Source organism: Trachemys scripta, chromosome 1 (genome assembly GCF_013100865.1).
Source record: "Trachemys scripta elegans isolate TJP31775 chromosome 1, CAS_Tse_1.0, whole genome shotgun sequence".
Taxonomy (NCBI): domain Eukaryota; kingdom Metazoa; phylum Chordata; order Testudines; family Emydidae; genus Trachemys; species Trachemys scripta.
The window spans coordinates 88,312,196-88,328,542 of record NC_048298.1 but is presented as its reverse complement, the minus strand read 5'-3'; the positions used below and the strand labels follow the sequence as shown (position 1 = coordinate 88,328,542).

The 16,347-nt window shown below is 49.0% G+C and overlaps 2 protein-coding genes across 2 annotated transcripts in view; both read left to right on the top strand.

Moving 5' to 3' along the window:
• The window catches only part of LOC117886230, a 46,169-nt gene that overhangs the window by 15,201 nt on the left and 14,621 nt on the right, over positions 1-16,347 (top strand). The window contains exons 2-7 of the mRNA XM_034788287.1: positions 4,313-4,469; positions 14,379-14,466; positions 14,586-14,709; positions 15,282-15,403; positions 15,623-15,676; positions 16,116-16,276. Coding sequence (XP_034644178.1) covers positions 4,313-4,469; positions 14,379-14,466; positions 14,586-14,709; positions 15,282-15,403; positions 15,623-15,676; positions 16,116-16,276 — 706 coding nt within the window. The remainder of the gene's footprint in view (positions 1-4,312; positions 4,470-14,378; positions 14,467-14,585; positions 14,710-15,281; positions 15,404-15,622; positions 15,677-16,115; positions 16,277-16,347) is intronic.
• On the top strand, positions 4,333-10,641 carry PHETA2 (PH domain containing endocytic trafficking adaptor 2). The gene is made up of 2 exons (XM_034775024.1): positions 4,333-4,470; positions 5,227-10,641. Exon 2 carries the CDS (start codon positions 5,231-5,233, stop codon positions 6,038-6,040), a length of 810 nt encoding a protein of 269 aa, XP_034630915.1. The 5' UTR covers positions 4,333-4,470; positions 5,227-5,230; the 3' UTR covers positions 6,041-10,641.

Genomic DNA, 16,347 nt, shown 5'->3' with positions numbered 1-16,347 from the left:
CCCTCCCGATTTTCCCGGACATGCCCGGCTTTTGGGGATTTCCCCCCGGATGGGGATTTGAGCCCCCAAAAGCCGGACATGTCCGGGAAAATCCAGACGTATGGTAACCCTAATTTTGAGCAACACTAAAGACTTGTCTACGGTTACAGCATTGCACTGGTGCAGCTGTGCCACTGTAGCCCTTGTTGAAGACACTATCTATGCTGACGGGAGAGCTTCTCCTGTTGGCGTAGATACTCCACATCCCAGAGAGGTGGTAGCTATGGCAATGGAAGAAGCCGTCCCATCAACATAGCGCGGTCTACACTGGGGATTAGGTCATTATAACTACATCACTCAGGGGTGTGAATTTTCCACACTCCTGAGCAACATAGTTATACAGACAGAAGTTTGTAGTGTAGACCAGACCTAACACATAAATGAAGTGGTCTGGTCTCCAGCTATGAGTTTGTCAGTTCTTAGCTAATGGCTGCAGCCTTGGCAAGAGCTGACACCTGGCCTGCCAGCGTCACAATTTGTTACCGTAGGATCATTTAGAACAACTAGGCTGAAGGCTGTGTAGTTGTAGTTGTGTCGGTCCAGGGTATTAGAGAGACAAGGTGGGTCAGATAATGTCTTTTATTGGACCAACTTCTGTTGGTGAGAGAGACAAGCTTCTCGGTGCAAGCTCAAAAGCACATCTCTCTCACCAACAGAAGGGGGTCCAGTAAAAGACATTACCTCGCCCACTTTGTCTCTCCAATAGGATGAAGGCAGTCATTTGTGGGGCTGTTTATGAACAGTGGGACTGCGTGCGCTAGCTTGTTTATTGTAGAGTCCTCAGAAGTGAGCACTAGCTTGCTGTTGGTCACTTTGTGGGCTGTGCTGCAAGAACTGGTAGCAGGGTTGCATGTGCGGATTGGCTGTCATTAAGATTGTAGGGTCTATATTTCTATCTTGGTTTCAGAGTAGCAGCCGTGTTAGTCTGTATCCGCAAATAGAACAGGAGTACTTGTGGCACCTTAGAGACTAACAAATTTATTAGAGCAGAAGCTTTCGTGGGCTACTGCCAATTCTTCGGATGCATTATTTTTATCTTGGGTACTTATGTGGCCCCCATTAAGGTAGTACGGGAGCACTTTGCAATCTTTTAATGTGTGGTTTTTAGACATTAGGTTTGATGCATGAATTGTTTTACTATATGGTGGATGAATTTTGACCAATTTTTAGAGATCGCAGTCCAATCATGGCATCTTCAGTATACTCTGAAACATTGTCCCTTTTTAAAGCTTGTCAGTATCTTTGCTCTATGCTGGAGCTCTGAGCACATGTCTGCAGCCTGCTTCAAACAAAGCTCTGATTTTTCTTTCTAGAATCTTTAAAAGTTGTCGGCTTTGTGTGGGTGGTCACCAGCCTGTAGCCAGAGAGTCTAGTTCTGAGGCCCTTGACGTCAACATGATGTGTACACCATCGTTGATTATTTTCATTATTAATCTTGTTTTAAGAGCAGAGGACCTGATTCTTTGTCGTTCACTGGCATCAAACCAGTGTAACTCAACTAACATAAATACACAGGCACAAAACCAATAGGCCAGATCCTCAGCTGGTATAAACTGGCATAGCGCCATTGACTTTAATGGAGTTATGAAAGTTTATACCAGCTGAGAATCTGGTCTAATGTATTTACTTTGCTGTACATTTATTGTACATTTATCTTCCCTTTTGTGCATGGAAATCCTCCCCCCCCCCCCCCTCCCTTTTAGATTTTCACTTCTCTGGGAAAAGAGTATTGAAACAGCAAAACTTCCCTTTCTGTGAGTCTTCACAGTTGCATTTGGAATCATGGGCTTAGGAAATTTGCTGCTCCTAGCAGCCACGCAGAGGTAACCACATCCTTTATGCGAACAAGATGATTGTTCTTTTTGTGTATGTAACAGCAAAAAGGTGCCAGGCCGTTTGCAGACAAATAAAAACAAAATCCCTGCACAATATGGGATTTTTCCTGTATGGCTCAGCCTTCTGTATAAATGCTTCTCTGCTGTTGGGACTGGGGACCCTGGAAGAGTTAAGGGTGTTGATTTGTGAATGGTCAGAGGTTGAGGAAAATGCAGAAATATTCTGGTGCCTGTATTGTGAGCAAGAGTGGAGATATACTCTAAAGAGGTCCCTTGTACAAAATCCAAGAGCAGGAGTAAATGCTGAATTCAGTGAAGGGGTATCCCCAGGGTTTATTTCCAGAGTTCTCAGATATACAGTGAAGTGACATGGAGGGTTTCAGGATATTGCGGGAGGGTTGTGACGGGTTGGATCACAGAAACCCCCTTGGGAGCTGCCACCCGATGTGCCAAGACTACCCCTGCTTCTGTTTTCCCTGCCAGCTCAGGACTCCAGCACCCTGTCTTGCTGAGCCAGACACTCCCGTCTGGCTCCAACACAGACCCAGGGTCTGAATCACTTGTCCCAAAGCTGCAAGTTTACCTGAAAACAGCTCACAGTAGTGTGCTTGTCTTTAGCACTCAGATGCCCAACTCCCAATGGGGTCTAAACCCAGATAAATCCGTTTTACCCTGTATAAAGCTTATGCAGGGCAAACTCATAAATTGTTCGCCCTCTATAACACTGATAGAGAGATATGCACAGTTGTTTGCTCCCCCAGGTATTAATACATACTCTGAGTGAATTACTAAATAGAAAGTGATTTTATTAAATACAGACAGTAGGATTTAAGTGGTTCAAAGTAGTAACAGACAGGACAAAGTAAGTCACCAAGCAAAATAAAATAAAATGCGCAAATCTATGTCTAATCAAACTAAATACAGATAATCTCACCCTCAGAGATGTTTCAGTAAGTTTTTCTCAGACGGGACACCTTCCAGGCCTGGGCACAATTCTTTCCCCTGGTACAGCTCTTGTTGCAGCTCAGGTGATAGCTAGGGGATTCTTCATGATGGCTCCTCCCTCTCTCTGTTCTCTTCCCTCCTTTATATATCTTTTGCATAAGGCGGGAACTCTTTGTCTCTCTGGGTTTCCACCCCCCTCCCCTCACTGGAAAAGCACCAGGTTAAAGATGGATTCCAGTTCAGGTGACATGATCACATGTCACTGCAAGACTTCATTACTCACTTGCCAGCACACACATATACAGGAAGACTCACAGGTAAATACAGCCATCTGCAGACAATGGGAGTCATCAAGATTCCAAACCATCATTAATGGTCCACACTTTACACAATTACAATAGGCCCTCAGAGTTACATTTTATATTTCTAGTTTTAGATACAAGAGTGGTACATTTATACAAATCAGATGATCATACTCAGTAGATTATAAGCTTTGTAATGATACCTTACAAGAGACCTTTTGCATGAGGCATATCCCAGTTACGTTACATTCACTTATTACCGTATTTTCTCTAAAACTATCTCAGTTACATTATATTGACTTATTATCAAGTTTTTATAAAACCATATAGACTGCACAACGTCACAAGGGTAATGGAGACTTACTGTGTATTAATGTATTCCAGTGGCACCCACGATTTATGTCCTGTCCGTACATCCATGAAAAACCAGGGCCTGATTCTCCTCTTACTTACACTGGTCAATGGAATCACTTCCAACCGAAGTGAGAGGAGAACTGGGCCCTGTGTCCCTGCCTGAAGAGCACAGCCTAGGGAGGAACACTTTGGAATATTTGGCGGTAGGGGGGATTTTATAGTCTAATTGACAGGGCAGGAATGTAGGAGGAGGAGAATCCTGAATGCTGATTGGGTGGAGGTGAAAGTCATGGTTTATAATCCAGTTCATCCTGTTTTGTGCATTTCTTTGTCCTAAGTTTTAGCTGGAGAACACGTGCCAGCAGGCTGGAAAAGTAAAAGGACTGCATCATAACATTGTTATGTATGATCCAGTGTATACTGTGTGTTGGATTGCACAGTACAGGGTTGCAGATGGTAAACGGAAATGCTTCTGTAAACAAAAAAAGCTGTTCAGGATCCAGAATCAACCACAGAATCTATTTCCAGCCTTGAGAATTGAGTTGCATATATATATTTCAAAGGAAAACAGTTTAAAATCCATTCTTCCATCAGCTACCGGCAGTATTGCGCCACACAAGGCTGGGTTGGGCTCCAGTTCAGTGTTTCTGTCTAGACTGGAACTCCCTTTCCACCCAGTGGCTGAGTGTCTGAGCTCAGCAGGTCCTGACAGCGTGGTTCAGGTAATCTTGTTGAACGTGTGCTCAGCCCTGCCATTAGTGTGAACTCTGCTCAGGTTCATTCTGTTGACTTTATGATGGGGAATATATATCTGAGTGATGTGACCTTGTGTTTCAGTTCCAAACTGCCCTGGTCTCTGTGACCCTCTCTTCGGTACCTTCCCTCTGACTGGACGTGGGGAGCAGAAGGATGGAGCACTGTGGACCCTTGTCAAAGACCGAGCCTGTTCAGGGAAGAGGCCAGTGAGCTGCAGTCTGACCATCATAGCTGCCAAGGTATGGTATCTCCTTGCCCCCATCCCAGATCCTGTTCACATACTGGGCAAGCTAGGCTACTGCATTGAAGGAAGGGGACTGGAATGAGGGCTGCTGCTTGTCTTGTAGGTGACAAGTGGGAGGGCAGGGAAAGCATTTGCTGCAGAGGGGAGGTAACAGACATTGCTCAGTTTGAAAGACACCTTCTGTTTATCCAGTCCCATAATACTAGAGTAAGAGAGCATTCGGTGGCATTAAGAGATATCTGATGTAAAAGGAATAAAGGGAAAATACCTCTTAAGTGACACACGGTTAATCTGTGGAATTCACTGCTGCAGGATATTGAAGTAAATAGTGAAATTCACAAAAATGTAAAGAAGTAATCATTTGTTTGAATAAAACAGAATAAAAGGCCACAGATCTTCAGCTGGTGTAAACTGGCACAGCTCCCCTGACTTCAGAGGAGCTGTGCTTCTTTTATGCTAGTTGATGATCTGGCCCAACATCTGCACTGACACTTAGTATTAAACATTGTACAATAGACATCATGATGATTATTTGCTGGAATCAGGATGACGTTTCTCCCAGGGTCTAGAACTGCTTTGTAAGGTGCAGTGTGGGGGCGGGGGGGTTACACCTTCCTCTTCAATATTAAGCAATGGCTGCTACTTGAGAAGATTGGACACTGCACTAACTGGCTTAATAGTCTGTTCCAAAGCAGGAGTTGTTCCTTGCACTGAACTGGCTCCCTTGCCACCTCTGTCTTTGCCCTGCCAGGACGATGAAGCTGAATGAGCGAAGTGTGGTGCATTATGCCACATGTGACTCTCCGACAGACCATGCCGGCTTCCTCCACAAGCGTGTCGAGCGGCACCACCATCACCACCACCACCACCACACCACTTCCTACCACCGTCGCTGGTTCATCCTCAAGGGCAACCTGCTGTTCTATTTTGAAGATCGTGAGAGCCGGGACCCTCTCGGGCTTGTTGTGCTGGAGGGCTGCACCGTGGAACTGTGCGAGGCTGCCGAGGAGTTTGCCTTTGCCATCCGCTTTGATGACGCTGGCGCCAAAGCCTACGTGCTGGTGGCCGACTGCCAGGCCGCCATGGAGGGATGGGTGAAGGCACTTTCGCGAGCCAGCTTTGACTACATGCGTTTGGTGGTGAGAGAGCTGGAGAAGCAGCTGGAGGATGCCCGTAAGAGCTTGGCTGCCTGCCACAGATCTCCAAGGAAGTCGTCATCTGGCAGAAAAAGGCATTTGTCCAATCCTGCTATGGCGCTTGTCCAGGAACAGCCTCCCATCTTGGAGAACGGTTACTCCACATGGGGCAGTGGTTACATTCCTGCAGGGGCCTCCTGCTCTGACCATGATGGGGGGTGTTCCAAACCCCCGCCCCTGCCTCCTCGCCGGCGCTTGGCAGCTGGCAGTGGAGGTGGAGCACTCACCACTGGCCTCTCTTTGGCTGGGCAGGAAAGCCCCGTGTCTCCGGAGACAGCCTGTTTCTCCAAGCTACACAACTGGTATGGTCAGGAGATTGCGGAGATAAGGAGGGAGTGGCTGGAGAGCCAGAGGAGTGGGGAACTGTGAACTGGGGAAGGCAAGGCAAGGCATGGAGTGACACCAAGCCCATTTTGACACTATCGTGGTGCTTGGTGACCTCTCTCCCATCCAGGAAAATAGCCAAATAAGTGACAATGTTTTCTCTCCTTCCTTTCTGGAATCATTGCATGCTGGGTGGGTGGATGAGTGTGGGATCTAGGAGAGACACAGATCTTCCCAAGACCTCATTTTCACCTCTGGGGCCTCAGACAGTGTATGTTCCCCTGAGGAATATTGCAGCACAGCTGTAAAATGTCAGGAACTCTATATTTTGAATCTGGGATGCAGATTGGGTGGGGTGGGGTGTGTGTGACCAGACTTGCATACACAAAATGGTCATCGCCCTGCTTCTGTTCAGGTGGCTGTTTTTATTCCCTACCAATCTGGAGTAGTGGATGGAGTGGTGTGTTTTTTACTGGTAAGCCTTCTTTGAGTAATCCGTTACGATTTATCACCAGCAGCTGAATGTTTGCTTAGGTTAGAGGTAAGGAGCATCTATTGCCTGTTAGCTTTTAGAAAATGGCTTCTTATGTCACCCTCACATTCCTTCTGAACCCCAGAGTAATCAGTGGTGAATTAAGACTGGATTGAACAGAGTGTCTGAACTGGGCCCTTTGCTCTGAAGAGTACCTGAAGGTTTGTACCTCTCGCACTACTCACTGGCCTGGCCTCAAGCAGATTTGGGGCCCCATTGTTTTGGCTGGTCCATGGGCCTATTTCACCTTACTCGGTCCCCGATGGTGTTTTACCCCAGTCTCAGTCTATCTGATTTGAATGGGCTCAGATTTATGGATATAGGACTCCCAGCCTTCAAAACTAGGATCAGATTCTTATACAGTATATCCAGTAATGCATTATAGTATAGGTTGGCTAAAGAGAAGAAACATAAAAGGCCACCAAAGGATTCTGGATCATATGGTTGTATCAAGCATGAGGGCAGGTGTGACTCAATAACCAGTAATTATTTACGCAAGTCTGTGGTACCAACTGCCCCTCCCCCAAGAAATTCTTGACAGAGGTGGGGGGTGCAGGGATCTGTGGGTCAATGTCCATCTCATTGCATATTATAGAATTAGCATATCTACAAGTGTATTTTAGGTGCCGTAGTATTTATGGAGGATAAGGGGATGCAGTGAGGGGTAGGGGCATGGTGATACTTGGGTGCGCACCACCTGTCACTTTCATAGGCACAAAAAAAAACCCCAAACCAAACCCTGCTAAACCCATCAGTCAGACTTGCAGAGACCCCACAAACTTATATATTTCCCTCTCTGAATGTGAGCTTGGAATTAAAACTCCCAGAGAGGCAGCAAATTCTGGACTGAACCAAAGGTCAGGAGACCAGAACTCCCAAATTCTAATCTAGCTCTAGCACTGATATACTGTGTGGCCTTGGCCAAGTCAATTAACCTCAGTCTCCCCTTCTGTAAAATGGGGATAATAATACTTCTCTACCTCCCAAAGGCTTCTGTTGTTAACCTCAGTACAGTGCGTTGTTGTGCAAAGTGTTGTATGTGGTACATGGTCACAGTTCTTGGGGTATGGCTGAGGACACTCATTGTCCAGAGCCACATTTTGGCTGGATTTTTCTGATGATATTGTAGCTGAGACCCTCCTCCCAAAAGTGGGGCCTCATCACTGGAACACACGCATACAACGTGGAAGGGGAGGAGAAAATCAGTGGAGGACGGACAAAGATAATTGTGCACTCTGTAGGGATGGGGCAGAGAGGGAGGGGCATAAAGAGAGGCATTTGGGATGAAGAGAGATTCACCAGTGTGTCCCTCTGGTTTTATGTCGCTGCTGATCTCAGTGGAGTTTCACCCGCTCAGAAGTGGACTAACTCAGTGATGAATCAAGCTTCAATAAATGAAGATGAGTTGAGAGAAAGGCTGCTAGGCCACAAATTGCTGTTAAAAAGGCAGTTGGGCTTCTGGGAGATAAAGATACATGGACAAGGAGAGCAAATAGTCTGGGGACTGTGTAAAAAGCTGGTGGCAAATAATGCAGAGATAGTATTTATCATTTTCCTACTCTTTCCTTTTATCCTCTTACTAAGAACTTTGTTTCAGAGCAGAACACGTTGCGCAGACCCCTGCTACCAGCCAAAGAATTTTTAAACAATGTTTTAAATTACATGTACCATTAATGAACCATACTGTGAGAGCAATGAGCATCTCCGGCTTGTGGCTACTGGTGCACTTCTTGGCTGGTTGAAGCATTCAGCCTTGTTCTTCACAATGTGCAGGAGAAATTTCCAAAGGCACAAAGGGAGTCACGCCCCCAACTTCCAATGCTTCAGCTGCCTGACCGCCCTTTGTGCCTTTGAAAATCCCAAATGGCGTGACTTTGAACTGTGAACAACATTTTTATCTCTTATTCACTGCTGCATTTCGGTTTCTTTATAGCATTCTTTGGCTGAAATCCCCACCCCTTTCCCTGTATCATATCTACTGCATTCATGAGTTAAAGGGGACACTGCTAACTAGTGCAGACTCCAATTTCTGTTTTGTCCTGGGGTTTTTTGGTTGGGGTTGGGGATGCAGAAAGTGTTTATAGAAGTTAATATGGAGAGAAATATTTTTGAGACTTTTTAAAGTCCATCAAAAGCAGCTGTATTTGGAAGGTTAAGCCTTCCCTGTCACTATTGGAAACCCAAAGACACCAGCACTTTGCTGGTGCCTGAGAACCAAGAAGTAAAAACGATTGAAAGAGAAAATAAGTAATCAAGCCAGTTTTGCTGTTGGAGCTGAAATTGGAATAGTATAATTGATTTAAGTCTGTTTGATTTTTAAGATTCTTCTCGTTTTAATAAGACTAAGTAGTGTTAGTAACACTTCTAAAAGCTTTATTTTAATATTTTTATTTTGCCTATCCCATTACATAGTTTTCACGCTATCTGGCTTCATAGCTAGTGTGTGAGCTAAATAGTTATCTTGGAGTGTGACCCACAGTGTTATCTTCAAGCATCCAGTGTTTTTCTAATGATTTTTTTGGTCTTTATATCCCTAAGTCCTGTGAACCAGGGGCAGAATACCAGTGTTTGTGTTTGGGATAATTTTGCTTATTAATGATCAGAAACTAAAACATTGAGTGATATTTGTGCCTGCTCTACAAATGTTTTTGTGACTTCATTTGGTTATGGTGCAGCATGACTTTAGATGCATTGATTTAGGGTTTTCCTCATCCCTTTCCCACCTCAGTTCCACAGTAGGTATTGGCACCTGGTGTCTTTAAAAAAAATCACATTTGGGTCTGTGCAAAGATCTGCTCATGTGTAGTTACTTTTCTTTGCTGGGTGAGCAAAGGCAAGTGCTCCTTTAGCCAGGGGATCAACTAGCGGGTGTGTGTGTGTGCGCACCACTGCCCTCTATTGGATAGAATATCAAACCTCCTTATCAGTTCTGCTGGCTATGCCGTTGAACTGCTCCCTAGGCAGAAGGTCAGGATTTCTGTTTCCTGATATTGCAGTTGAGTTGGTTAATGGACCATGCTGCCTTTGTATCTTCAGACACAGATCATTACAGGGCAAGGGAGACAGGTCATTGCCTGCCAGAACAGTCTCCCCTGCAAGAAACTGAGACCTAGCTTTTAGCCAAACTTTTTGTCACCCAATCATTCAGGTTGGGGCTGTTTATTCTTTTATTCCTCCCCCCCCCTTCACTATTCTTAATCAATGAAAATCTCTGACCAGAACAGAATTTCTAGCAAAAGAGGATTTAATATTTTAAAGTTTGATGGCTGTCCCTCTGAAGATATTCAAGATGCTGTCTTTTGCAATAAATCTTTGGTACAATATGAAAAGCTCTTTCTGTCATATACGGGAGGAAAATGCTTGATAATATTTCAGTAATGGAGGGAGGCTGGTGGTTCTTCATGAGCTCTGCCAAAGATTGGGTCTGATCCTGCCAAAGTAATAATTGAAGTCGCATTCTTCTGAGGAAGGGTTTTCATCTCCAGACCTGTTTGCTTTATAGCTTTATTTACCTACACTTTGTTGTAAAAAAAACACCACTATGACGTTTACCACTTGGTTCAAATTGAGACAGGGCTGATAGTAACCAAAATATGTCATCTGGTGGACCCATGTGAATTTAGGGTTGCAGACTATTTCCCAGTGGCATATTTGTTCCCAGCCAATTGTAGTGGTTTTTTGTGATGTTTTAATAGAGAGGCCAAAGGTTCAAATAGCCATGGAGACTGACCTGCTGCTCACCCACACAGGTGGCATCTCCCAGATGAGTAACAGGAGGTGATGGTCGGAAGCTTGCACCTACGGTGTATTTGGTCTGTGGATTAAGTGGAGATAAGTCTCCAGTGCTGCTAATCTAGCATCTTTCGCCAGCACCAAATTCCCTTGTAAAGTCTGTACAATTTAACAAAGAACACTAAAAACAACTTGCAGTATGTTTCTCCCTAGTTATCTTGAAGTGTTTAAGTACTTTAAGTAGATATTGTATTTTTTTTTTAAAGAAGGCAGTTTTGCATGGCCTTTATTTTACATAAAAACAGTATATTATTGTGCATTTAAGTGTTAACATTTGTATTTTAAGCTAGTAATGCTAAATAAACAGTTTTTGAATTTGTAATGTGTGTTGATATTGATTGACTCAGAGAGAGAGAGAGAGTTTTAAATGACCCCCAACATCAGGGCTACCACACCCTAACAGCTCTTGCCACTCACAACTTTTTTGCAGATATTCAGCTTCTGTTTTCCTTTGCTTAATTACATGCTCCATTCCAAACATTGGTGCACCTTTTGTATGGAGTTGTGTAAAATGCTGTGTTTTGTTTTGAATAGTAACCAGGCTTGGGGGTATGGGGGAATAACTTAAATGAGCTGAGGGATGGAATCACAGAGCCCTACTGAGGGCACTCAGTGTCTTGGAAGTGTGGGCTCCATATACTATATGCCAGCACTACACTTCATCTACCACTGATGTGGAATGTAGCAGCTATTTAACACTACACAGCAGTGTTCAGATCGAAACAGATCAAGACATCAGATAAAGAATCTGATATAAAAGAAACCACATGGGAATTTTAGGTCAAAAGAATGCAATTACATCTGTTAGCCCCATTGCCCTGGACAGATCCTCAATACCCTCTACTCTAACAAAAATGCTTTCTCGGTGTAACAGCCAAGCAATAAGGGCCTTGGTTTTATCTGAAAGATGGCAGCACGGTAGTTGGGGCACTAACACAGTACTGACTTGGAAAAGCGTGCCCTGTGATGCTTCAGCACTTCCTGCTGTATGCAGGTTTTCATTTAAAGGTCTTCCATCCAACTCTGATCCCGTTTAGCCTATGTAATCTGATGAGAGAGCCACAGCCAATGAGGAACAGTCTGATTAGGCTTTTTCTGTTCATTAAAGGCTCTAGTCTAGGGGTTCTCAAAACACATTTTTGGATGGCCTCAGAGTACGGCCACCAGCTCTTGCTGGTGGCCGCTCTGACAATTTTTCCTAACATACTTAATTAGCTTTAGGAAACACAAATGAATATGCACATATAAATGTCCAAATCATTGTAATTTATTTATGTAGGATTTTTTTTTTGCAGACTCAATAATAAAAATAATATACAGTTGTCTTTATTGTTTACTGGACCTAAATGGAATAGAAATACAATTAAGGTGCTTTGCATGTTCTTGTCTTTTTTCTTATTGTTTCTTTTGCTTTTTTGGTTGCCTTTTTTTTTTTTTTTTTTTTTAGACTTGCTAGCTACTTTGGCCTTGGCTACACTTGCAAGTTACAGCGCTGTAAAGACTCTCCCAGCACTGTAACTCACTCCCCGTCCACACTGGCAGGGCACTTACAGCGCTGTATCTTCCTGGGTAGACCGCTGCAGGTACTCCACCTCCCCGAGAGGAATAACAGCTGCAGCAGAGGCCTTGGCTACACTGGCAATTCACAGCGCTGCACTTGCTGCGCTCAGGGGTGTGAAAAAACACCCCCCCCGAGTGTAGCGCTGTAAAGCGCCAGTATAATCAGCACCTGCAGCGCTGCACGCTCGCTCACAGCGCTGCAAGCTATTCCCCTCGGAGAGGTGGAGTACTTGCAGTGCTGCGAGAGAGCTCTCGCAGCCGTGGCAGCGCTGTGAATCCGCGAGTGTAGCCAAGGCCAGAGTGGCTCCGACTCATGGGTGTGTAAATGCTTGCAGCGCTGTACTAATCACCTTGTCAAGTGGCCAATCCTCTCCATTGTTGTGACCGGCTGCAGGAATGTGGAAGTGCCGGTTTCATAGGATTACCATATTTTAATTTTTAAAAAGGAGGACACTCCATGGGACCCCGGTCCCGCCCCAACTCCGCCCCTTCCCTGCCCCCCAGCCCCGCCCCAACTCTGCCCCCTCCCCTGAACGCTCCGCCCCCTGCTCCTCCCCCTCCCCTGCTTCCCGTGAATCAAATGTTCGCGGGAAGCCTGAAACAGGGAGGCAGCAGGTAGGCTGGGGCGGGGTGCGGCGCGGCTCAGTCTGGCCCCCCTGGCCGAGCGGCTCCCTTCGGCGGCCGGCCAGCCCAGGCCAAGAGGCTCTGGCCCCAGCGTCTCCCGCCCGGCTCGGGCCCTGGGGCCCCAGCCTCCAGCCAAGTGCCCGTGCCCCCGGCCCCGGCTCCGGCCGAGCACCGCGCCGACCCCAGTCCCGGCCCCCGGCCAAGTGCCCGCACCCCCAGCCAAGTGCCCGTGACCCCGGCCTGGCCCCCAGCCGAGCACCGCGCCAGCCCCGGCCAAGTGCCCATGCCCCCGGCCGAGCACCGCGCCGGCCCCTGGCCAAGTGCCTGCGCCCCCGGCCCAGCACCGCGCTGGCCCCGTGCACCCGGCCCCAGCACCTGCCGAGCACTGCGCCGGCCCCCGGCCCCGCACTGCCGGGCCCTCCCTCCCTATTTTCCCGGACATGTCCGGCTTTTTTGGGATTTCCCCCCAGACGGGGATTTGAGGCCCAAAAAGCCGGACATGTCCGGGAAAATCCGGACGTATGGTAACCCTAGGTTTCAAAGCTCCTACCACAGAGAAAAGCAAACAATTTGCAGCTTGCTTTGAGTGAGTAAATGAATGAGCAGGGGGCTGGGAGTTTGGAACTTGCAAAATAGACATCTGACATGCTCCAAAAAGCACTCTCTCTCCCCCGACACTCCCTGTCACCTCCCCCCCCCCCCCCCCCCCCCCGTTTTGAAAAGCACGTTGCAGCCACATGAATGCTGGGATAGCTGCCCATAATGCACCGCTCCCAACACAGCTGCAAATGTGGCAAGTGTGGCCATGCCACTGCGCTGGCAGCTGTCAGTGTGGACAGACTGCAGCGCTTTTCCCTACTCAGCTGTACAAAGACAGGTTTACCTCACAGCGCTGTACAGCTGCAAGTGTAGCCAAGACCTAAGTCTGCTGTGAAAAGTGATATTAGCAAACACACAAATATCACTTTTCACAGCAGATTTTCTCAGCCCTGACAATCCTGGGGACAAATTGAGCCCTGGATGGGGAGGTGGGTACGGAGGCAGCGGGAGCCAGGGGCAATGGGGCACTAGGGAGGCAGCGGGGGCCAGAGGTGATGGGAGGGGTGGTGAGCTCAGGGAATGGAGCCCAAAGCCCCCTGGCTGGCAGGGCCGGCTTTAGGCCAATTCCACCAATTCCCTGCCCCGAATCGGGCCCCGCACCTAAGAGGGCCCCGCGCCCAGTGGCAGGGCCACCAGGGTGGGGGCAAGTGGCCGAGAATCCCTTCCCTGGCTAGAGGCTCCTTTTTAATTTTTACTCACCCGGCAGCTCTCCGGGTCTTCGGCGGCACTTCAGCGGCAGGTCTTTCACTCGCTCTGGGTCTTCGGCAGCACTTCGGCAGCAGGTCCTTCAGTGCCACCAAAGACCCGGAGCGAGTGAAGGACAAACCGCCGAAGACTACGAGTGCCGCCCGGTGAGAACAAGCCCCACATGTTTTTTTACATGTTTTTTTTTATTTTCAGTCATCCCTGCTGGGGCCCCGTCAAAACTGTTCGAATCGGGCCCCGCACTTCCTAAAGCCGGCTCTGACCCCCCATATGAGGATATAATGCTTGTTCCACCCCCCGCCAGTCCTGTTATCCCACCTGATTCTTACTATTCCTATTTACTGTCTCTATTGCCAGAGCACCTCAGAGCCCCCGTCCTAGACCCAGACCCCATTGTGCCAGATGCTGGACAAACCCCAAAGAAACAGCCAGTCCATTGTTCTCCCTCCACGCCCACGTCATGCCCAAGGTCTCAGTGTCCGTGGCTGGGTTGGACAACAGCCTCCAGCTCTGGTCTCCTCTCTGTGCCCCCAGCCCCAGTGTGACCCTTCTCCTGTGCTCTCTGTTGCCGCGCCTGGACCTGTTGCTGCGAGATTGGCAGCTCTCTGGAGCCTACGGCGCGGACGCGGGGCAGGAGTATCTTGGAGAAATCACACAGGTAATGATCAGATACCACGTGTGTTCATGGAAACAGCAAACTTTGGGGCGGAGCTGAACGTTTCCACAGCGGGTCTGATTCCCTGCTGACGGCCACAAATGTTGCTTTGACTCCCGCAGGAGCTGGAGGTCTCTGCTGAGCAGCCCCTGGTGTTGGAAGCCCTGAGGGCGAGCGGCACCCGGTGCTCTCTATTGCCCCACCCTGGCACTCAGTTCACCAGGAGCAGGGCAGGGACACCAGATGGTAAGAGACCCTCATCTTCTCCCCTCTCACCCCCTGCTCTGCTCCTCCAGTGCCCACCCCCTCCTGCACTGCCCCCACCCTCTCCCCTGCCCCCATCCCCACCCTCTCTCCTCTGCTGCCCCTTTCTTCCCCTCTTGCACTTCCCCCACCCCAAAATCCCAGTGCCCAGCTCACCCCCCTTGACTTAGAATTGACTCTACTGCCCACTGCACAGGGGCAGTTGCTGGGTCACAGCATCTGTGTGGGAGGGGAGAGGGACATGGGGGGGGTCACTGCTGGGGTCCTGGTCTGCTAATGGAACGCTGCTGGTGTCCCCCTTTTGGGTCTTCATGGGTCCCCTGGCACCACCCAGTGGAGACTGCTGTCTCCCCACTGCAGCCTCTCCTTGCCCCCTCATGCCTCTCCCCCATTTTCCCCCAGGCAGTGGGGTGGGGGGCGTTAAGCAGCTGTTGCCCAGAGATGGAATCTCATTTCCTGTGGCATAAACTAGCCCACCCAATCGCATTTAACGTGTGTCCTACCCTGGACACCTGGATCCCTCCCGGATGCCTGGGTCCTTTTCCCCTCTGCAGACATGGACGAGGATTTCCGGCAGTGCCTGTGTGAGTACGTCACCAGTGTGGTGCACTCAGCAGGGACACACGTCCAAGCCGGGCAGGTGCTAACGGGGGCTCAGCTGGCTGCCAGGATCAAGGTGGGAGAGTGGGGGCTGTTAAAGGGGGGGGCTGGATGGGAGACAGCAAAATGGGCCGCAAGGCGGGGACAGGGATTCAATACGGGGTGCCATTCTGCAGGGAGCGGGGCAGGGTGCTCAGTAGGGGGCGCTGGGCTGCAGGGAGCGGGAAGGGGCTCAGCGGGGGAAAGGGGCTGAACTGTCCCTGATCCCAGTTCCCCCAGGCGTTATTCCCTGCAGGGCGTCTCCCGATATTGGAAGACCCAACGCTACGACTTCTCCTCACCCATGAAGGTACCAGGTCACCCCTCCCTCCGCCTCTCTCTTTCCAGCCTGGATTTCAGGGGAGGGGCGGGAGCTGGTTCTATTGACCCCAACCCCAGTCCTCCGGACATTGGCCAATCACACTAGCCCAGAAGGGGGCACCACAACAGCTCCACCAAATGTCCTGATTGAGGACTCCTAGCACCCAAGAGATAAGGGGACCTGCAGGAAGCCCTGCCAGAGAAACAGCCCCTCCACTGGGGTGGCAGCAACGTGGTCATGGCTGTGGGGTCGAGGTGCTGCCCTCTGGCTCTATTGAAATGTGGGGGGTTGGGGACCAGTTCGGAGGTGATAGCGAGGAGCAGGTCCTGTACGAATGTGGGGAAGGTGGTGACTGTGGGGGGGCTCCCAGTTCAGAGATGGGACCATCCCATCCGCACCCCCAACCCCGTTCCCTCTCCCCACACAGATGGCTGAGGCGTTTGCAGTGATGAGACAGGAGTTAAACAGGAGAGCAGTAGAAGCCACCAGGAGGGAATATGACCAATTTGTGCAGGAGCTGGTGAGTGCAGAGGGGCTGCGGATTGGGAGTGAGGGGCACCAGCATCCCTGGGGGGAGGCAAGGCTGAGGTAGCAGGGGGCTGCGGATCGGGAGTGAGGGGGCTGCGGGTGTGTGAGGAGGCGGCGCCCCCTGTGGCTGG

Bases quoted from the DNA above. Each gene is read 5' to 3' on its own strand.
- PHETA2 (XM_034775024.1), top strand. From the start codon at position 5,231: ATGAAGCTGAATGAGCGAAGTGTGGTGCATTATGCCACATGTGACTCT.